General features: G+C 51.9%; 1 protein-coding gene across 1 annotated transcript; it reads left to right on the plus strand.

Moving 5' to 3' along the window:
* The first annotated feature begins 269 nt into the window (after positions 1 to 269).
* Positions 270 to 17072, plus strand: EIF4A1 (eukaryotic translation initiation factor 4A1). Its single transcript, XM_066208920.1, has 11 exons — positions 270 to 308; positions 871 to 919; positions 1541 to 1673; positions 2618 to 2757; positions 4306 to 4474; positions 6866 to 6975; positions 9379 to 9522; positions 13252 to 13389; positions 13937 to 14026; positions 14321 to 14400; positions 14880 to 17072. Exons 1-11 carry the CDS (start codon positions 286 to 288, stop codon positions 15022 to 15024), a joined length of 1221 nt encoding a protein of 406 aa, XP_066065017.1. The 5' UTR covers positions 270 to 285; the 3' UTR covers positions 15025 to 17072.
* Positions 17073 to 22070: the final 4998 nt, after the last annotated feature.

The raw sequence follows: 22070 nt of genomic DNA on the forward strand, positions 1-22070 counted from the left end.
CGGCTCTTTTCCGCTTCCCCCCTCATTTCCCCTCCCCATCACGTGACTCACCCGGCCACGCCTCTTCCCTCCCTAGCCACGCCCCCTCCCTTATGGTTACGCCTCCTCCCCATTGCCATGAGCGCCCCCTCACCAGCTGGGCGCGGCTTCACCTGATGGACCAATCAGCGCGCGAGGTGGGCGCGGTTTAGGCGGTCGGACCCAATCAAGGCGCGCGGTGGGCGTGGCTTGCGGCGGTATTTAAGGCGGCGGCGGGCAGGGGGGGGCCCTGAGCGCGGCGCGGAGATGTCGGCGAGTCACGACAGTCGGTGCGATAACAGCGGCGGGAAACGGGGAAAGGGGGAGAGGGGAAAAGGGCAGAGGGGAGAAGGGAGGGGCGGCCGTGGTGGGAGAGGGGAGAGCAGCGCGATTTTCCCCTCAGGGGATTGAAATCGGGGCGGGGGGTCCGGCCGCCATTTCGCGACTTTTTTCTCTGGAGAATTTCGCCGCTTTTCCCGTTTTCTCTTTTAAATTCCCTTTCCCCGCCGCTTTTCCCGTTTGGTTTTTCCTGGGTTTTTTTCCTTTTTTTCCGGGTTTTTTCAGGGTTTTTTTACTCCCCCCCTCCCCCGCCCACGTGGTGGCGCCGCCGCGCGCGCCTCCATTGTCCCGCCGGGCGCGGTGACGTCACGCGGAAACGCACGCGCCGATTGGTGGGCTAAGGCGAGGAAGAAGGCGGAAATGGGCGGGGCTTCGCCCTGAGGGAGCTTCCGGTGGCGCCGCGTGGTCGGTGGGGGGAGGGAGGAGAACCACTTCCGGTCACGTGGGAGGGGCGGCGATGACGTCACGACAAGACTGCGCTGATGACGTCACCGCGTTTCCTTCCCCCGACAGATCCCGCGAGAGCGGCCCCGAGGGGATGGAGCCGGACGGGGTCATCGAGGTCAGAGACTCGGGGGGACTGGGAAGGGTTATAATCAAACTGGGAGGGACTGGGAGGGGAACTGGGCCTTACTGGGATGGACTGGGATGAGCGGGAGCCAAACCGGGAGTGACTGGGAAGGGTTAAAATCAACGTGGGAGAGGGCCCAGCCCTCACTGGGATTGGGACTGGGCTTTACTGGGGTGACTGGGAGGGACTGGGGTGGACTGGGAGGGATTTCCAGTCCTCCCAGTATAACCTGAGCCCCTCCCAGTCACTCCCAGTATGATGAAAGCCTCTCCCAGTTCATCCCAGTATGGCTCAGGCCCCTCCCAGTGTGGGTTAGGTCACGGTGAGAAGGGTTGGAGCCAAACTGGGGCGGACTGGGAGGGTTACAGTTAAACTGGGGTGGACAGGAACCAAACTGGGATGGACTGGGAGGGGTTAGAGCCAAACTGGGATCAACTGGGAGGGCCGTAAACCGAACTGGTCAGACTGGGGCAACACTTCCCCTTACTGGGATCGTGCTGGGCTGGCCCCGTACTGGTCTGTACTGGTTTATACTGGTCTGCGGGGCTCTGTACTGTTGCTCACTGGTCCCAGCTGGTGCTTACTGGTTCGTACTGGTCCGTACTGGTGCAGAGTAACTGGCACGAGGTGGTGGACAGCTTTGACGAGATGAACCTGTCGGAGGCGCTGCTGCGCGGGATCTACGCCTACGGCTTCGAGAAACCCTCGGCCATCCAACAGAGAGCCATCCTGCCCTGCATCAAAGGTAAACTCACCTGGACACACCTGGGCACACCTGGGCGGGTGTCCCAGTTCGCCCCAGTATAGACCAGTATAGCCCAGTATAGACCAGGCCAGCCCGCGGCTTCGAGAAACCCTCGGCCATCCAACAGAGAGCCATCCTGCCCTGCATCAAAGGTAAACTCACCTGGACACACCTGGGCACACCTGGGCGGGTGTCCCAGTTCACCCCAGTATAGACCAGTATGGTCCCAGTATGGTCCCAGTATAGACCAGCCCAGCCCACGGCTTCGAGAAACCCTCGGCCATCCAACAGAGAGCCATCCTGCCCTGCATCAAAGGTAAACTCACCTGGACACACCTGGGCACACCTGGGTGGGTGTCCCAGTTCACCCCAGTATAGACCAGTACAGCCCCAGTGTCCCCCCAGTGCTCCCAGCCCGTCCCAGTTCATCCCGGGGCTCACCTGTCCGTGCAGGGCACACCTGGGACACACCCGTGTTCACCTTTCAGGCTGTGACGTCATTGCTGCCCGGGCCACACCTGTTCATGTTCATTGACACCTGAAGGGACACACCCACAGCTATAACACGCGTGTGACACGCTCACCTGTCACCGACACACCTGTCGTTATCACACCCGTGTTGAATGCCCTGTCCTGGGCTATGACGTCATGGCGCAGGCGCAGCCGGGCGCAGGTAAAGCCGCCCGGCGCACACCTGTCAGTCACACACCTGTGCACACCTGTGTTTTCTAGGCTATGACGTCATCGCGCAGGCGCAGCCGGGCGCAGGTAAAGCCGCCCGGCGCACACCTGTCAGTCACACACCTGTAACACACCTGTGCACACCTGTGTTTTCTAGGCTATGACGTCATCGCGCAGGCGCAGTCGGGCGCAGGTAAAGCCGCCCGGCGCACACCTGTCAGTCACACACCTGTAACACACCTGTGCACACCTGTGTTTTCTAGGCTATGACGTCATCGCGCAGGCGCAGTCGGGCACAGGTAAAACCGCCACCTTCGCCATCTCCATCCTGCAGCAGGTGGAGCTGGAGCTCAAGGCCACGCAGGCGCTGGTGCTGGCGCCCACCCGCGAGCTGGCCCAGCAGGTAAGCGCCCCGTAAACCAGTACAAACCAGTACAAACCAGTTTGGAGGGGTCTGGAGCGGTGCGAACCAGTGTAGACCAGTATACACCAGTGTCGGTCCCCAGGCGGCGCCCCCTGGTGGCTGAACGTCGTAGAGCACCTGTGCAGGTGTTGCCGTAGGCACCAGTATGGACCAGTATAACCCAGTAAAGCCCAGCCCAAACCAGTACAGCTCAGCTCTGAACTGGGGTGGGCTGGGTAAAGCCGGTCGCAGTGAGTCCAAACCAGTATAAACCAGTATGGCCCAGTCCCAGTGAGTCCAAGCTAACACAGCCCAGTCCAAACCAGTAAACCCAGTCTGAACCAGTACAAACAAACCGGTCAGAACCCATTCGAACCAGTAGGAGTTACTCTAAACCAGTCCAAACCAGTATAATCCTGTCCCAACCAGTATAACCAGCTCCAAAGTGGGCTGTATCCGTGTAAACCAGTCCAAACCAGTATAACCCAGTTTCAGTGAGCCTAAACTAATCCTGACCAGTACAACCCAGTCCAGACTGGTTTGTATCAGTCCAAACCAGTATAACCCGGTCTGTCCCAGTGTAAACCAGTAAAACCCAGTGTCGCCCAGTCCAGACTGCTCCGTCCCAGTCCAGACCAGTAGAACCCAGTCGCAGTGGGGCCGAATCGCTCCAGACCAGTCCAGACCAGTTTGTGGCACTCCAAACCAGTCCAAACCAGTCCAAACCAGTGTCCCCCAGCCCAGGGCAGCCCCCGCCGCCTGGGCAGGGCGGGGCCGCGTGGCCCCGGTCCCAAATCCGGCGGGGGCAGAGCAGCAGCTCCCAGTTCATCCCAGTTCAGACCAGTGCCGGAACTGGTTCATCCCTGGGGCACAGCCCCGGCCGCGGTGACGTCAGCGGTGACGTCAGCGGTGACGTCATTGCCCCCGGGGAGGGAAAAAAAGGGGAAAAATTGGGATTTTTGGGGTTTTTTTTTTGCATTTGGGGGTTTTGGGGTTTTTAAGGTTCGATTTGGGGGTTCGGGAGTTTTTGCGAAGTTTGGGGGTTTTATTTTGGGGCGTTTTGGGGTTTTTTTTGGATTTTTTGGGGCGGTTGAAGGTTTTTAGTCGGATTTGAGCAGGAATTCCTAAGGTTTCGGGGGCTTTGCTGGAATTTAATGGGGTTTGAGTGGGAATTTTTAGGATTTTGGGTTTTTAATGGCGTTTAAATGGGAATTTTTAGGACTTTTGGGTTTTTAATGGGATTTAAATGGGAATTTCTGGGATTTTATGGTTTTTAATGGGGATTAAATGGGAATTTCTGGGATTTTATGGTTTTTAATTGGGTTTGAGTGGGAATTGTGATGTTTTTATCGGGAATTCAGCTGGGATTTTCTTGGCTCCGGTGGTTTTCAGTGGGCCTGGGCTGTTTTCAGGGCGGTTTCGGTGGGAATTGGGCGTTTCTACCGGGGTTCCGGGGGCGCCGTTCTGGGTTCCGATGCCTGAAATCCGATTCCGACGGGGTTTTCTGCCCCGACGAGCTCGTTAATTACCTCGTTACCGACGCCCCAGATCCAGAAGGTGGTGATGGCCCTGGGGGACTACATGGGGGCCTCGTGCCACGCCTGCATCGGCGGCACCAACGTCCGGGCCGAGGTGCAGAAGCTGCAGCTGGAGGCGCCGCACGTGGTGGTGGGGACCCCGGGACGGGTCTTCGACATGCTGAACCGCCGGTATCTGTGTGAGTGACCCCGAATTCGGGGAAATTCACCCCAAAAACGGAATCTGCGACCCCGAAAACCCCAAAAAAACACCCCGGGGAGACTCAAAAACCCCAAAAATTTGGGTTAAAATGGGTCAGAAATGAGATGGAACGACCCCGGGACGGGTTTCCGGCACGTTAAACCGCCGATATCTGTGAGAGGGAGCCCAAAAATCCCAAATTTCACCCCAAAAACGGAATCTGTGACCCCGAAACCCCCGGGGACGAGAGAGAAACGCCCCGAAATGGCTGAAAATGGGGAAAAACGGGTCAAAACCGGGCGGAATTGGGTCCCCGGGGGAACGTCGGTTTGGGGTTTTCCCATTTTGGGGGAAATCCCTGGGGCCCAGGGTCTGGATTTTGGGAGCGGTCCCGGATTTTGGGAATTGTGGGTGACCTCCAAAACTTGGAGGTTTTAATTTTAAAATTCCGGTTTTTCCTGGTTTTTCTGTGTTTTTTTGGTGGTTTTTGGTGGTTTTTTGGTGATTTTTTGGTGTTTTTTTCCCCGTTGTTTTTTTTCGGTGACGTGTCAGGGTTTCAGCGTCGGGGTTTTTGGGGAAAGGTCCCGAGTTTTGGGGAGTTTTGGGAATTTTGGGGCCCCCCCCCGTGATGATCTGCGTGTCACCTGACCCCAGGTTTGGGGCGGGGCCGCGTGTCCTGCCCGGCCCCGCCCCCAAGAGCCCCGGGGGCTGATCCAGCGCTGGGCTGAGGGGGCGGCCCCAGAAACCCCCAAAACACCCAAAATCCACCCAAAAACACCCAAAAATCTGGATTGGAGCCCCAGAAACACCCAAAACACCCCAAATCCACCCAAAAACACCCAAAATCCACCCAAAACCACCCAAAAATCTGGATTGGAGTCCCAGAAACCCCCAAAACACCCAAAATCCACCCAAAAACACCCAAAATCCACCCAAAAATCTGGATTGGAGCCCCAGAAACCCCCAAAACACCCAAAATCCACCCAAAAACACCCAAAATCCACCCAAAAATCTGGATTGGAGTCCCAGAAACCCCCAAAACACCCCAAATCCATCCAAAAACACCCAAAATCCACCCAAAAACACCCAAAAATCTGGATTGGAGCCCCAGAAACACCCAAAACACCCAAAACCACCCAAAATCCACCCAAAATCCACCCAAAAATCTGGATTGGAGCCCCAGAAACACCCCAAAACACCCAAATTAACCCAAAATCCACCCAAAAACACCCAAAAATCTGGATTGGAGCCCCAGAAACACCCAAAACACCCCAAATCCACCCAAAAACACCCAAAATCCACCCAAAAATCTGGATTGGAGCCCCAGAAACCCCCAAAACACCCCAAATCCACCCAAAAACACCCAAAATCCACCCAAAAATCTGGATTGGAGTCCCAGAAACCCCCAAAACACCCAAAATCCATCCAAAAACACCCAAAATCCACCCAAAAACACCCAAAAATCTGGATTGGAGCCCCAGAAACCCCCAAAACACCCAAAAACACCCAAAAACACCCAAAATCCACCCAAAAATCTGGATTGGAGCCCCAGAAACCCCCAAAACACCCAAAATCCACCCAAAAACATCCAAAATCCACCCAAAAACACCCAAAAATCTGGATTGGAGCCCCAGAAATCCCCAAAACACCCAAAATCCACCCAAAAACACCCAAAATCCACCCAAAAATCTGGATTGGAGCCCCAAACCCACCCTGAATTCACCCAAAATCAACCCCATTTTTGTTCAGTTTTGGGTCATTTTCAGTTTTTGGGTCATTTCTGTTCAATTTTGGGTCGTTTTTGTTCAATTTTGGGTCGCCTGTTCAATTCTGGGTCATTTTTGTTCAATTTTGGGTCGTTTTTGTTCAATTTTGGGTCGTTTTTTTTCAATTTTGGGTCCTTTTTGTTCAATTTTGGGTCGCCTGTTCAATTTTGGGTCATTTTTGTTCAATTTTGGGTCATTTTTGTTCAATTTTGGGTCGCTTGTTCAATTTTGGGTCATTTTTGTTCAATTTTGGGTCATTTTTGTTCAATTTTGGGTCGCCTGTTCAATTTTGGGTCGTTTTTGTTCAATTTTGGGTCATTTTTGTTCAATTTTGGGTCGCCTGTTCAATTTTGGGTCATTTTTGTTCAATTTTGGGTCATTTTTGTTCAATTTTGGGTCGCTTGTTCAATTTTGGGTCGTTTTTGTTCAATTTTGGGTCGTTTTTGTTCAATTTTGGGTCGTTTGTTCGATTTTGGGTCGTTTTTGTTCAATTTTGGGTCGTTTCTGTTCAGTTTTGGGTCATTTTGGGGCCGTTTTTTGGGCGTATTTCGGGCTGGCTTTTAACCCCCGAATCCCCGGGCGACGGTTTGACCCCGACGTTTTCCCGAATTCGCCGTTTTTAGCCCCGAAATTCATCAAGATGTTCGTGCTGGACGAGGCTGACGAGATGCTGAGCCGCGGCTTCAAGGACCAGATCTACGACATCTTCCAGAAGCTGAGCGGGAACACGCAGGTGGGGGGACCCCAAATCGCCCCAAAACCCCCCAAAAACCCCCCCAGATTTGGGGGGAAAAACCCCGAGTTTGGGGGAGAAAACCCCGCGGAAAACAGGACAAAAAAACCCGGCCGAAATGTGAGGATTTTGGTTAAAAACAAACAAAAAAAATGGAAATAATGAGAGTGGAGTGCGCAGCGCCCCCTGGCGACCGCGGTGGGTAATGCGGGGCGCTGGCCGGGGAGTTTTGGGGGAGTTTTGGGATTTTTAAAGGGAATTTTGGGATTTTTGGGAGGAATTTTGGATTTTTTGGGGAGTTTTGGGATTTTTTTGGGAGGAATTTTGGGGAATTTTAGGATTTTTGGGGGAATTTTGGGAGGTTTCGGGGAGAATTTTGGGATTTTTTTAAAGGAATTTTGGGAGTTCGTGGGGGGTTTTGGGATTTATTGGGGAGTTTTGGGGTTTTTGGAGGAATTTTGGGAGTTTCTGGGGAATTTTGGGATTTTTTGGGAATTGGGAAAAAGGCTTTCGACGTCCCAGAACATTTGATGGGGATTTTTGGAATTTTTGGGGAATTTTTAGAAATTCCTTGGGGGGATTGTTTTGGAGAGTTTTGATGAGTTTTTTGGGAAATTTTGGGAAGTTTGGGCGATTTTTTGGGGAGAGAGAGGTTTGGGATGTCCCGGAAAATTTAGGAATTCTGGGGAATTTTAAAGGGGGAATCCGGGGAGTTTTTGGGGAAATTCGGGGTTTTTCGGGGCGGTGGGATTTTTGTGGTTTTTTTTTTATTATTTTTTCCCTGGGAGTTTCGGGAGGATTTTTTGGGAATTTTGGGGGGATTTGGGAAGGGTTTGGGGTCCCTGGGAGTTTCCAAGGGATTTTTGGGGGGAATTTCCGTTTTTGGGGCTCCTGATCCCGTTTCTTGGGGTCTCCTCCGTGTTCCTGAGGCCCCAACCCGGATTTTGGGGTCCTGACCCCGGTTTTTGAGGTTTTTCCCCGGTTTTTGGGTTTCTTTCCCCATTTTTTGAGATTTTTTCCCGGTTTTTGGGTTTCTTTCCCACTTTTTGAGGTTTTTTCCCTATTTTTTGACTTTTTTCCCCCTTTTCCGCATCCTGACCCCGTTTTTTGGGTTTCTTTCCCCATTTTTTGAGGTTTTTCCCCATTTTTTGCATTTTTTTCCCCGTTTTTCTGGATCCTGACCCCATTTTTTGAGTTTTTTTCCCATTTTTTTAGGTTTTTCCCCGTTTTTTGACTTTTCTCTCCCCTTTTCCGGGCTCCTGACCCCATTTTTTGAGTTTCTTTCCCGGTTTTTTGAGGTTTTTTCCCCATTTTTTGAGTTTTTTCCCCTTTTTTGAGTTTTTTCCCCGTTTTTTGAGTTTTTTCCCCATTTTTTGAGTTTCTTTCCCCATTTTTTGATTTTTTTCCCCATTTTTTGAGGGTTTTTTCCCCGTTTTTTGCGTTTTTTTCCCCATTTTTTGAGTTTCTTTCCCCATTTTTTGAGGTTTTTCCCCGTTTTTTGAGGTTTTTTCCCCATTTTTTGAGTTTTTTCCCCATTTTTTGCGGTTTTTTCCCCATTTTTTGCGTTTCTTTCCCCATTTTTTGCGTTTCTTTCCCCATTTTTTGAGTTTTTTCCCCGTTTTTTGCGTTTCTTTCCCCATTTTTTGAGTTTCTTTCCCCGTTTTTTGAGGTTTTTTCCCCGTTTTTTGCGTTTCTTTCCCCATTTTTTGAGGTTTTTCCCCATTTTTTGCATTTTTTTCCCCGTTTTTCTGGATCCTGACCCCATTTTTTGAGTTTTTTTCCCATTTTTTGAGGTTTTTCCCCATTTTTTGACTTTTATCCCCCCTTTTCCGGGGTCCTGACCCCATTTTTTGAGTTTCTTTCCCGGTTTTTTGAGGTTTTTTCCCCATTTTTTGAGTTTTTTTCCCCTTTTTTGAGTTTTTTTCCCCGTTTTTTGAGTTTTTTCCCCATTTTTTGAGTTTCTTTCCCCATTTTTTGATTTTTTTCCCCATTTTTTGAGGGTTTTTTCCCCGTTTTTTGCGTTTTTTTCCCCATTTTTTGAGTTTCTTTCCCCATTTTTTGAGGTTTTTCCCCGTTTTTTGAGGTTTTTTCCCCATTTTTTGAGTTTTTTCCCCATTTTTTGCAGTTTTTTCCCCATTTTTTGCGTTTCTTTCCCCATTTTTTGCGTTTCTTTCCCCATTTTTTGCCTTTCTTTCCCCATTTTTTGAGTTTTTTCCCCATTTTTTGAGTTTTTTCCCCGTTTTTTGCGTTTCTTTCCCCGTTTTTTGCGTTTCTTTCCCCATTTTTTGCCGTTTTTTCCCCGTTTTTTGAGGTTTTTCCCCATTTTTTGCGTTTCTTTCCCCGTTTTTGGAGGTTTTTCCCCCTTTCCCGGGTCCTGACCCGTCTCCGGACCTTGGCCCCCAGGTGGTGCTGCTGTCGGCCACGATGCCGCTGGACGTGCTGGAGGTCACCAAGAAGTTCATGCGGGACCCGATCCGGATCCTGGTGAAGAAGGAGGAGCTGACGCTGGAGGGGATCCGGCAGTTCTACATCAACGTCGAGAGGGAGGTCCGGACTTTTCCGGGGAATTCCGGGGAATTCCGGGGAAATTCCGGGGAATTCCGGGAACTTGGGGCACCTCTGGGGGTCTTGTGGCCTTTTTGGGGGTTTGTTTGGGGTTTGGGGCAGTTTGGGGCCATTTGGGTCGTTTTTGTCGGATTTGGGCCATTTTGGGCCATTTTCTTTTGGTTTTGGGTCGTTTTTGGGCCATTTTTGTCGTTTTTGGGCCATTTTTGAGTTGTTTTCTGTCGGTTTTGGGTCATTTTTGGGCCATTTTGTGTCAGTTTTGGGCCATTTTTAAATTGTTTTCTGTCGGTTTTGGGTCATTTTTGGGGCATTTTGTGTCAGTTTTGGGTCATTTTTGAGTTGTTTTCTGTCGGTTTTGGGCCATTTTTGAGTTGTTTTCTGTCGGTTTTGGGTCATTTTTGGGCCATTATTGTCGGTTTTGGGCCATTTTTGAGTTGTTTTCTGTCGGTTTTGGGCCATTTTTGGGCCATTTTCTGTCAGTTTTGGGTCATTTTTAAGCCATTTTCTGTCAGTTTTGGGTCATTTTTGGGCCATTTTGTGTTGGTTTTGGGCCATTTCTGAGTTGTTTTCTGTCGGTTTTGGGCCATTTTTGGGCCATTTTGTGTCAGTTTTGGGTCATTTTTGGGCCGTTTTCTGTCGGTTTTGGGTCATTTTTGGGCCATTTTGTGTCAGTTTTGGGCCATTTTTGAGTTGTTTTCTGTCGGTTTTGGGTCATTTTTGGGGCATTTTGTGTCAGTTTTGGGTCATTTTTGAGTTGTTTTCTGTCGGTTTTGGGCCATTTTTGAGTTGTTTTCTGTCAATTTTGGGTCATTTTTAAGCCGTTTTCTGTCGGTTTGGGGTCATTTTGGGCCGTTTTGGGCTGTTTCAGTCATTTCTGGGCTGTTTCGGTTCACTTTGGGGCCGTTTTTGGGGTATTTTGTGTCAGTTTTGGGTCATTTTTGGGCCGTTTTCTGTCGGTTTTGGGTCATTTTTGGGCCATTTTGTGTCAGTTTTGGGTCATTTTTAAGCCGTTTTCTGTCGGTTTTGGGTCATTTTGGGCCGTTTTGGGCTGTTTCAGTCATTTCTGGGCTGTTTCGGTTCACTTTGGGGCCGTTTTTGGGCCATTTTTGTCGGTTTTGGGCCATTTCTGAGTTGTTTTCTGTCGGTTTTGGGCCATTTTTGAGTTGTTTTCTGTCAGTTTTGGGCCATTTTTAAATTGTTTTCTGTCGGTTTTGGGTCATTTTTGGGGCATTTTGTGTCAGTTTTGGGTCATTTTTGAGTTGTTTTCTGTCGGTTTTGGGCCATTTTTGAGTTGTTTTCTGTCAGTTTTGGGCCATTTTTAAATTGTTTTCTGTCGGTTTTGGGTCATTTTTGGGGCATTTTGTGTCAGTTTTGGGTCATTTTTGAGTTGTTTTCTGTCGGTTTTGGGCCATTTTTGAGTTGTTTTCTGTCAGTTTTGGGTCATTTTGGGCCGTTTTGGGCTGTTTCAGTCATTTCTGGGCTGTTTCGGTTCACTTTGGGGCCGTTTTTGGGGTATTTTGTGTCAGTTTTGGGTCATTTTTGGGCCGTTTTCTGTCGGTTTTGGGTCATTTTGGGTCGTTTTGGGCTGTTTCAGTCGTTTCTGGGCTGTTCCGGTTCACTTTGGGGCCGTTTTTGGGCCATTTTGTGTCAGTTTTGGGTCATTTTTAAGCCGTTTTCTGTCGGTTTTGGGTCATTTTGGGCCGTTTTGGGCTGTTTCAGTCATTTCTGGGCTGTTTCGGTTCACTTTGGGGCCGTTTTTGGGCCATTTTTGTCGGTTTTGGGCCATTTCTGAGTTGTTTTCTGTCAGTTTTGGGCCATTTTTAAATTGTTTTCTGTCGGTTTTGGGTCATTTTTGGGGCATTTTGTGTCAGTTTTGGGTCATTTTTGAGTTGTTTTCTGTCGGTTTTGGGCCATTTTTGAGTTGTTTTCTGTCGGTTTTGGGTCATTTTGGGCCGTTTTGGGCTGTTTCAGTCATTTCTGGGCTGTTCCGGTTCACTTTAGGGCCGTTTTTGGGCCATTTTGTGTCAGTTTTGGGTCATTTTTAAGCCGTTTTCTGTCAGTTTTGGGTCGGTTTTGGGTCGTTTTGGGCTGTTTCAGTCATTTCTGGGCTGTTCCGGTTCACTTTGGGGCCGTTTTTGGGGTATTTTGAGCCAGTTTTGGGTTTTTCCCCCGTTATTTCTGGTAAACGTCCCCTCCCCCACCCCTGCATGGTCTCAGGATTTGTGGGCGTGGCCCCGTGGCCCCCCCACAGTGACCCCATGCCAGAGCGACCCCTCCCCCCCCGAACCATGGGCCGCCCCTCCCCCACCCGTGGGGACGGCCCCTGAGCGGGGGGGACACGGCGCGGGGGGAGGGGCGGCCCTGGGGGGGTGGGGTCACTCTCGCTCCCTCTTTGGGTCAGTCACCGGGCAGCGGTCACTCGGGGTCACTCGGGGTCACTCAGCGGTCACTCGGGTCACTCGGGGTCACTCGGGGTCACTCAGGGTCACTCGGTGTCACTCGGGTCACTCAGCGGTCACTCAGGGGTCACTCAGGGGTCACTCGGGTCACTCAGGGTCACTCAGCAGTCACTCAGGGGTCACTCAGGGGTCAGTTTTGGGTCAGTTTTGGTCACTGTCCATGTGTGGATAATCTGCGGTCACTCAGGGTCACTCAGTGGTCACTCAGGGTCACTCAGCAGTCACTCAGCGGTCACTCAGTGGTCACTCGGGTCACTCAGGGTCACTCAGGGACACTCAGCGGTCACTCAGGGTCACTCAGGGTCACTCCCCTAGCCAGGAAAGGAAGCTGGACACGCCGTGTGAGCTGGGGGTCACTCAGTGGTCACTCAGGGGTCAGTTTTGGGTCAGTTTTGGTCACTGTCCATGTGTGGATGGTCAGTGGTCACTCAGTGGTCACTCAGCGGTCACTCAGCGGTCACTCAGGGTCACTCAGCGGTCACTCAGCGGTCACTCAGGGTCACTCAGGGTCACTCAGGGTCACTCAGGGTCACTCAGCGGTCACTCAGGGTCACTCAGTGGTCACTCAGGGTCACTCAGTGGTCACTCGGGTCACTCAGCGTCACTCAGGGTCACTCAGTAGTCACTCGGGGTCACTCAGCGGTCACTCAGGGGTCACTCAGGGGTCAGTTTTGGGTCAATTTTGGTCACTGTCCATGTGTGGATAATCTGCGGTCACTAAGGGTCACTCAGCGGTCACTCAGCGGTCACTCAGCGGTCACTCAGGGTCACTCAGCGGTCACTCAGGGGGTCACTTGGGGTCACTCAGGGTCACTCAGCTGTAACTCAGGGGTCACTCAGGGTCACTCAGCGGTCACTCAGTGGTCACTCAGGGGTCACTCAGCGGTCACTCAGGGTCACTCAGTGGTCACTCAGCGGTCACTCAGGGTCACTCAGTAGTCACTTGGGGTCACTCAGTGGTCACTCAGGGTCACTCAGCGGTCACTCAGGGTCACTCAGTGGTCACTCAGGGTCACTCAGCGGTCACTCAGCGGTCACTCAGTGGTCACTCAGCGGTCACTCAGGGTCACTCAGCGGTCACTCAGTGGTCACTCAGCGGTCACTCAGGGTCACTCAGTAGTCACTTGGGGTCACTCAGTGGTCACTCAGGGTCACTCAGCGGTCACTCAGGGTCACTCAGTGGTCACTCAGGGTCACTCAGCGGTCACTCAGCGGTCACTCAGCGGTCACTCAGGGTCACTCCCCCGGCCAGGAGTGGAAGCTGGACACGCTGTGTGACCTCTACGAGACGCTGACCATCACCCAGGCCGTCATCTTCATCAACACGCGCCGCAAGGTCGACTGGCTGACGGAGAAGATGCACGCCCGGGACTTCACCGTGTCCGCCATGGTCAGTCCGGGGTCACCGGGGGGTCAGGGGCCACGCGGGGGTCACCGCGGTCGCCTCGGACACGCTCGCAGAGTGGACGGGTCGCTGGGGTCACCGCGGGTCAAGGGTCAGGGGTCAAAGGCAAGGGAAAAAGGGGGAGGGGCCAGAACCCCAAGATTTGGGTTAAAAACAAGGAAATTTTGGGGAAAAGCTCGGAATTCTTGGGGGGGGGGTGAGGAAAAGGGTTAAAAGCGTGGGAGGGGCTAAAAGCAGGGGGTGTGGCCAAAGTCCCGTTGGTTAAAAAAGTTCATAAGATTAAAAATCAGAATTTTGGGGGAAAAAAATGAGAATTTTGGGGATAAAAAAAAATCAGAATTTTGGAGATAAAAAATCAGAATTTTGGGAAAAAAATCAGAATTTTGGGAAAAAAAAAATAGATTTTTGGGGAAAGAAAATCAGAATTTCAGGGGGTGGGAGGAGCCAAAGAAGGGGGTGTGACCTCCGGGAAAGGGCGTGGTTTTAGGGAAATGGGGCGTGTCGTTTGCTGACCCCGCCCCCCCGTTCCCAGCACGGAGACATGGACCAGAAGGAGCGTGACGTCATCATGCGGGAATTCCGCTCGGGCTCCAGCCGGGTCCTGATCACAACCGACCTGCTGGTCAGTGCTGCCCCTCCCCCACCCCACTCGGCCCCTCCCCCCCCCCCCCCCCAAATTCCCGAAAAATAATCCGGAAAAAAAAAAAACCCAAAAAATTTTGAGGGTTTGGGGTCAAATTTTCATTTCCGCCCCTCCCCCCCCAAATTTCCATTTTCTCCCTTTTTTTCCCCCCCAGTTTTCCCCAAAAAATTCCCCAAAATCTGGGATTTCCCCCTCCTTCCCCAGCCCCTCCCCCAACACCCCCGACTTTTCCCGTTTTTCCCCCCAAAATCTGATTTTCCCCTCCCCCCCAAGGCGCGGGGCATCGACGTCCAGCAGGTGTCGCTGGTGATCAACTACGACCTCCCGACCAACAGAGAGAATTACATCCACAGGTAAAGGGGGAGGGGCTCGAGGAAAGGGGAGGGGCTTGGGCAAAGGGGAGGGGCTTGAGGAGGGGGACGGTGAGGAAAAAAAAAATCCCAAAAGTTTTAAAGTTTTGGAAAAAAAAATTGGAAAAAAAAAAAAAGGAGTTTGGGGGGTGGGGGATGGGCAACAAAGAGAGGGGAGGGGCTTGATGAAACGGGGAGGGGCTTAAGGAATGGGGAGGGGCTTAGGGAATGGGGGGGAATCAAGGATGAAGTGGAGGGAAAGAAAAAAAAATCCAAGAAATTTTTAGGAGTTTGGGGGAGGGGCTGATAGAAAAAAAGGCAAAAAGAGAGTGGGGGAGGGGCCCAAAGAATTCCGGGGCTTCAAAAAAACCCCAAAATTTGGGGAATTTTTGGGAAAAATTTTGGGAAAAAAAAAAATTGCAAAGGCAAACCCCGGGTTTAAAGGGGCGGGAGCCGTGACGCTTCCGGCGCCTTCCCGGCAGGATCGGCCGCGGCGGCCGCTTCGGCCGCAAGGGCGTGGCCATCAACATGGTGACGGAGGAGGACAAGCGGACGCTGCGCGACATCGAGACCTTCTACAACACCAGCATCGAGGAGATGCCGCTCAACGTGGCCGACCTCATCTGAGCGCCGCGGCCGCGCCGAAACGACGCCGAAACGACGCCGAAACAACGCCGAAACGACGCCGAAACGACGCCGAAACGACGCCGAAACGACGCCGCGGCCCCTTCGCCGCCTGGCCCGGCGCCTGCGGCGCTTTGCTGACCTTTCTCCCCTTTTCCCGGTTTTTTTCTCATTTTTTTGGGTAGTTTTTTCTGATTTTTTCCCCTTTTTTCGTTTTTTTTTTCTGATTTTTTTGGGTATTTTTTTCTGACCTTTTCCCCTTTTCCCGGTTTTTTTCTGATTTTTTTTCGTATTTTTTTCTGACCTTTTTCCCCTTTTCCCGGTTTTTTTCTGATTTTTTTTGGTATTTTTTTCTGACCTTTTTCCCCTTTTCCCGGTTTTTTTCATATTTTTTTCATATTTTTTTCATATTTTTTCCCCTTTTTTCGGGTTTATTTCTGATTTTTTTTGGGTATTTTTTTCTGATTCTTTTCCCCCTTTTCCCGGTTTTTTTCTGATTTTTTTGGGTATTTTTTTCTGATTTTTTTCCCCTTTTTTCGGTTTTTTTCTGATTTTTTTTGTATTTTTTTTCTTGGGTTTTTGTTCAAATTTTTCAGGTTTTTTTCTGATTGTTTTTGTATTTTTTTCTGATTTTTTCCCCTTTTTTAATATTTTTTTTCTGATTTTTTCTCCCTTTATTCAGTTTTTTTTCTGATTTTCTCTTTGTATTTGTTTCTGACTTTTTTCCCCTTTTTTTGTATTTTTTTCTGATTTTTTTGTTCAACTTTTTCGGGTTTTTTTCTGATTTTTTTTGGTTCTTTTCTGATTTTTTCCGATTTTTTGGAGGTTTTTATTCTGACTTTTTTTCTTTTTTAAACTTTTTTTCTCTTTTTTTTCTGTATTTTTTTCCCCATTTTTTTTCTTCCTTTTCCACGTTTTTTTCTGATTTTTTTTCTCCTGGTTGTTTTTTTCCCAATTCTTTCTAATTTTCCCTGGTTTCCTCACTTTTTTTTTCCCCTTTATTTTTCTGATTTCTTTTTTATATTTTTTTTTCCAATTTTTTCCTTTTTTCTTTCCAGTTTTTTCTGTGTTTTTTTTCTCTGATTTTTTTTCCTTTTTTCTGACATTTTCTCAACTTTTCCCCATTTCCCCCCTTTTTTTTCCTATTTCCTTCCCAGATTCTTTCTGAATTTTTTTTTCAATTTTCTCTTCCTTTTTTTATGATATTTTTTCAAATTTTCTTTTAAATTTTTTTTTTCCAATTCTTTCCTGGCGTTCTTTCTATAATTTTTCCTGGATTTGTCGGGTTTTTCCCAAATTTTCTTCTTTCTCGGGTCATTTTAATGGATTTTCAGAGGAACTTTCACCTCTGCCCCTCCCCCCGCGCCCAGTCTCCCTTTTCCCACAGTTTTTTCTATTTTTTTCCTACGTTTTCCCCGATTTTTCCACTTTTTTAGGTCATTTTTATGAATTCCTAAAAACGGTGCTTTTAACCCTCCCCCTCCCCGCTCGACTTTTCCCTTTTCCCCCCGAATTTTCCCCGTTTTTTTCTGACCATTCCTCGGAATTGTCGGAGTGGTTTTAACCCTTTCCCTCCCCGACGTTTTTCTCCTCTTTTTTCCCAATTTTCTGGGTTTTTCCCTCCGTTTTTTTCCCACTTTTTAAGGGTCGTTTTTATGGGACTTTCCCCCCCATTTTCCCACTTTTTTAAATCTCAGTTTTTGGGATTTTTTTTTCCCAAATTTTGGGGGTTTATTTTAACCCTTTCCCTCCCTCTTTCCGCCCTATTTTTAGGTCAATTTTAGGGGGTTTTATTCCCAAAAATCGTCACTTTTCAAAGGGTTCCCGCCCCGATTTTTACCCATTTCCCCCAGTTTTTTAAAGGAAATTTTGACCAATTTTGGGATTTTTTTTCGGGGTTTGTTCAAACCCTTTTTATTCCCTATTTTATTTCCTGTTTTTTTTTTTTTTTTTTTTGAGGATAAAAGTCACTTTTTTGGGATTTTTTTTTTTTGGATAAACGTCACTTTTTGGGGGTCTCACACCCGCCCCTCCCCCTTCCCCTCCCCCCCCTTTTGTAACGTTTATTTATTCAAATAAAAACAAAACGATTTTGGGACAAAAAAAAAAGGTTTTTAAAGAATTTTATTGGGATTTGGGGTAGGAGAGGGAGGGAGGGAAGATTTTTGGGGTTTTTTTCGTCAATTTTGGGGCTTTTGGAGTCCAAGTTTGGGTCCTAAACCTTCCAAAATTGGGTTAAAAACCTCCAAATTTGGGGTCTGGACCTTTGAGAACAACAAAATTTGGGTTAAAAACATGGAAATGGTCAAAATTTGGGGCCTGGACCCCTAAAAATGCCAAAATTTGAGATTCTGGAATTCCAAACACCCCGGGAACCCCCAAATTCGGGTCGGAATTTCCGGATTTTGGGTCGGAATCTCCGGATTTCCTGACAGAATTTCCGGATTTCGAGTTGGAATTTCCGGATTTCGTGTTGGAATTTCCCGATTTCCGGGCGGAATTTCCGGATTTCGTTTCGGAATTTCCCAAATTTGTGTCAGAATTTCATGATTTCGTCTCAGAATTTCATGATTTTGTCTCGGAATTTCCCGATTTCCCTTACAGAATTTCCAGATTTCCTCTCGGAATTTCCCAATTTCGAGTCAGAATTTCCCGGTTTCCTGTCGGAATTTCCGGATTTCCTGTCAGAATTTCCCGATTTCGTCTCGGAATTCCTGATTTCCTCTCGGAATTTCCCGATTTCCTCTCGGAATTTCCGGATTTCGAGTCGGAATTTCCCAAATTCGTCTCGGAATTCCTGGTTTCCTGTCAGAATTTTCCGATTTCCTCTCGGAATTCCGGTTTCCTGTCGGAATTTCCCAAATTTCTCTCGGAATTCCCGGTTTCCCCTCGGAATTCCCGGTTTCCCCTCGGAATTCCCGGTTTCCCGTCGGAATTCCCGGTTTCCTCTTGGAATTCCCGATTTCCTCTCGGAATTCCCAGTTTCCTCTCGGAATTTGCCAAATTTGTCTCAGAATTCCCGGTTTCCCGTCGGAATTTCCCGGTTTCCCCTCGGGAATTTCCCAGTTTCCCGTCGGGAATTCCCGGTTTCCCCTCGGGAATTCCCCGGTTTCCCCTCGGGAATTTCCCGGTTTCCCGTCGGGAATTCCCCGGTTTCCCCTCGGGAATTTCCCCGTTCCCCCTCGGGAATTCCCGGTTTCCCCTCGGAATTCCCGGTTTCCCCTCGGGAATTCCCCGGTTCCCCCTCGGGAATTTCCCGGTTTCCCCTCGGGAATTCCCCGGTTCCCCCTCAGGAATTCCCCGTTTCCCCTCGGGAATTCCCCGGTTCCCCCTCGGGAATTTCCCGGTTCCCCCTCGGGAATTCCCGGTTCCCCCTCGGGAATTTCCCGGTTCCCCCTCAGGAATTCCCCGGTTTCCCCTCGGAATTTCCCGGTTTCCCGTCGGGATTTCCCGGTTCCCCCTCGGGAATTCCCCGGTTTCCCCTCGGGAATTCCCGGTTTCCCCGTCGGGGAATCCCCGCTCCGCGCTCACATCCCCTCGCTGGCCGTCGCGGGTCCCCGGAGCAGCGCGGTCACGGCGGCGCGCAGCCGCCGCCCCTCCTCGGTGTCGCGCGTTCCCGGCGCTCCGGGCTCGGCGGCGGCGGGAGGAGCGGCGGGCGCGGCGCGCGGCGGCAGCGGCTCCCGGCGCAGCTGGCACAGGTTGTGCAGGAGCACGCAGCTCAGCAGCAGCGTGGGCAGGAAGCGCAGCTCCGTGTCGTTCCTGTCGCCCAGGCAGCGCCAGCGCCCCAGGAGCTTCCGCAGCGCCCCCCGCGCCCCCCCGCGCCGCCAGCGCCGCGCCAAGGTTGAACCGCCCCTCCCCCTCCCCCTGCCCCTCCCCCTCCCGCCCCTCCCCCTCCCGGAAGGGCCGCAGCAGCCACGGGAGCAGCGGGTCGCGGGGGGAGCCCAGGAAATAGGGCGGGATGGACGCGGCGTCCACGGGGCCTCCGCCGCCACCTCCTGCAAGTCCGGAGGAATTTCCCGCAATTCCCGCGGAATTCCGGCGACCCGCCGCCCCGGCGTTTCCCGAATTCCCAGCGGAATTTCCGGGATTCTCAGCAGGATCTCCCGAATTCCCAGCAAAATCTCCCGGCTTCCCGGCGGAATTCCGAAGGCTTCCTGCAGGATTCCCCGAATTTCCATTGGAATTCCCAGAGTTTCCAGTGCAACTCCTGGGGTTTTCAGTGGGATTCCCCGAATTTCCATTGGAATTCCCACTGGAATCCCCCAGACGTCCCCCGAAATTCCCTGATTTTCCAGCGGAACTTCCGGAACCTTCAGCAGAGTTTCTGGGACTTTCAGCAAAACTCTCCAGATTTCCAGCGGCATCTCCTGGATTTCCAGAATCTGCCCCAGAATTCCTGGATTTCCCCCCAACATTCCCGGAATTCCCATCGATCCCCCCCGAATTCCCGCCGGAACTCCGGGGATTCCCGTTTCCCCCCCCCAAATCCTCCTTTTCCCGTGAGTTTCTCCCGCTTTTCCCCCCAACGTTCCCGTCACTTTTCCTCCCCCTCCTCCCCTGCAGTCTCCTGTAGAGCGCCGAGTGGCGGATCCCGGTTCCCGGTTTCTGGAATTCCACGTTCCACAGGCAGCCCCGCGCGTCCACCGTGGCCTGGAGCGTGAGGGCGTGACGCCCCTGCCCGGCCACGCCCCCCGCCACGCCCCTGTCGCGATAGTCGCGACTGCGGCCGGCGGGGGGCGCCCGGATCGGGATCCGCAGCCGCGTCAGGACCCCGGCCAGGCGGGGGAGAGGGGAGGGGAAATCCGGGAATTCCGAAAGGAAATTTGGGAAATTCGGGAATTCCGTGGGGTTTGAAAGCTGGGGGAGGGGCGGGGTTTGGGGATTTCCGGAAATTTCCGACGGAATTTGGGGGATTTCAGGTGGAATTCGGGAGTTTCCTGAAGGAATTTCGGCGTTCCCGCAGTTCCCCAGCGGAATTTCTGCGTTTCCGTCAGAATTTTCCGACAAATTTTGGGAATTCCCAAGGTTTTCCGTCGAATTTCGGGAATTTTCCGTCGAATTTCGGGACCTTTTGGGCGGAATTTGGGACTTTTCCCAAGAATTTTGGGGATCTCCCGACGGGATTCGAGGGGAATTCTGGGAATTTCCCGTCTTTGGGCTTCTCCTCTTCCTGCTGCTCCTTCCGGGATTTTCCGCCGGGATTTGGGCGTTTTGGGTGGAATCCGACGGATTTGGGGATTTCGACCCCAAATCCACTTGGACTTGGAATTCTGAGCCGGAATCCGCTGCAATTTGGGATTTCGACCCCAAAACTTGTGACTTCTGTCCGGAATCCTCCAGGATCCGGCACTTCATCCTCGAGTCCTCCTGGACCTGGTAGCTGGACGCCCAAAGTTGCGTTTTTTGCCCGGAGTCCGTCGGGATTTGGGATTTCGGCCCCGAAGCTGGCAGCGTGTCGCTGGAAGCGTCCGAGCTGCGGCGTTTCGAGGCCGACGCTGGCGGCTGAGAGCGCAGCCCCTCCAGGGCCCCCCTCCACCATTGCCCCCAGTCCCCGCCCAGGCTGCGGCTGCTCTCGGGGTCTCTGGGCAGGTACAACCTCGACCCTTCCTCCTCCTCCTCCTCCTCCTCCTCCTCCTCCTCCTCCTCGGGCGCCCCCAGGGTGGCCACCAGCGCCGCGCACACGTCGCGGAGGATTTTGCAGACGGAGCTCCGCGACACGCCGAAGGTGTTCTCCAGCGCCCGGTACTCGGTGACGGCGCCCAGGCGCCACAGCGTCAGCGCCAGGCGCACCTCGGCCGGCACGGCGCGCCTCATGGCCGTGTCGCGCCGGCCGATGGCGGGTCTCAGGCGCGATATCAACGCGTCGAAGGTGTCCGGGCGGAGGCGGAATCGCGAGATCCACTCGCGGGTTCCCAGGGATTTGTGGCGCACCGTGGACCAGAAGGCGGAGCTGCGCTGGAGGCTCCAGAGGCGGCCGCGCCGACGCCACGGCGGGCCGTGAGGGGAGGACGAGGACGAGGAGCAGCGGGGCGGGAGGAAGGCGAGGCGGAGCGCGGAGAGGCGGCGGCGGCGGAGGAGGAGGAGGCGGAGGCGGTGGAGGAAGGCCGCGCGGCGGCGGCGGCGGCGGCGGCGGCGGCGGAGGAAGAGGAGGAGGAGGAGGGAGAGGGACGCGGCGGCGGCCGCGCTGGGCGGCGCCATCTTGGTGGAGGAAGAGGAAAGAAGAACGGCGGAGCGCGCGTGCGCGGGGCCGCCGCGTCTCGCGTTGCGCATGCGTAGCAAACGTGCTGAGTGCGGCTGCGCCACTAAAATGGCGGCGTCTTTGTGCTATGATACGCATGCGCAGCAAAGATGGCTGCGTGCATAAAGGCTGTTAACATGGCGGCGTTCCTGTTATTAGCAGCGCATGCGCAAGCAACATGGCCGCCAACAAAATGGGGACGTCTATGCGTTGATGTGCGCATGTGCAGAAAAGATGGCTGCGTACGGTTTCGCTGCGAAAATGGCGGCGTCTATGAGTTGAGGTGCGCATGTGCAGAAAAGATGGCCGCGTACAGTTTCGCTGCGAAAATGGCTGCGTCTATGTTTTATTCTGCGCAAGCGCAAAAACCATGGCCGCCTTAAAAACGGCGGCGCACTTGCGTTGGCCTGCGCATGCGCAGAAAACAGGACCGTGCACATTTACGTTTACAAAATGGGGACGTTCATGCCCTGATCTGCGCATGCGCACCACGGAGAAGACTTTCCGGAAGTTCCGCCGTGTAAAGGTAGTGTCGGTGCATGCGCAGAGGAAAAAAGGGGAGTGGTTCGTTCGGGGGGTTCCGGATTCCCGAAAATTTGGGTGTTGGACGCTCCAAATTTCGTTCTGGGGAGTTGAGCCCCCACCGCAATCCCTCTAAAAACCACTGAATTCAGTCTGAACTCCTAAAAGAGGGTTTTACCTCCCTGAACCCCCGAGACTCGGTCCTGGACTCTCCGAATCTCTGAAATTCCCTCAGGCTCCCTCTGGAATCCCGCAAAGTCGAAACGCTCCAGACCCCGCAAACGCTGTG

Source organism: Chamaea fasciata, unplaced genomic scaffold, assembly GCF_029207755.1.
Source record: "Chamaea fasciata isolate MVZ Bird 193981 ecotype frontalis unplaced genomic scaffold, bChaFas1.0.hap1 SCAF_531, whole genome shotgun sequence".
Lineage (NCBI taxonomy): Eukaryota > Metazoa > Chordata > Aves > Passeriformes > Sylviidae > Chamaea > Chamaea fasciata.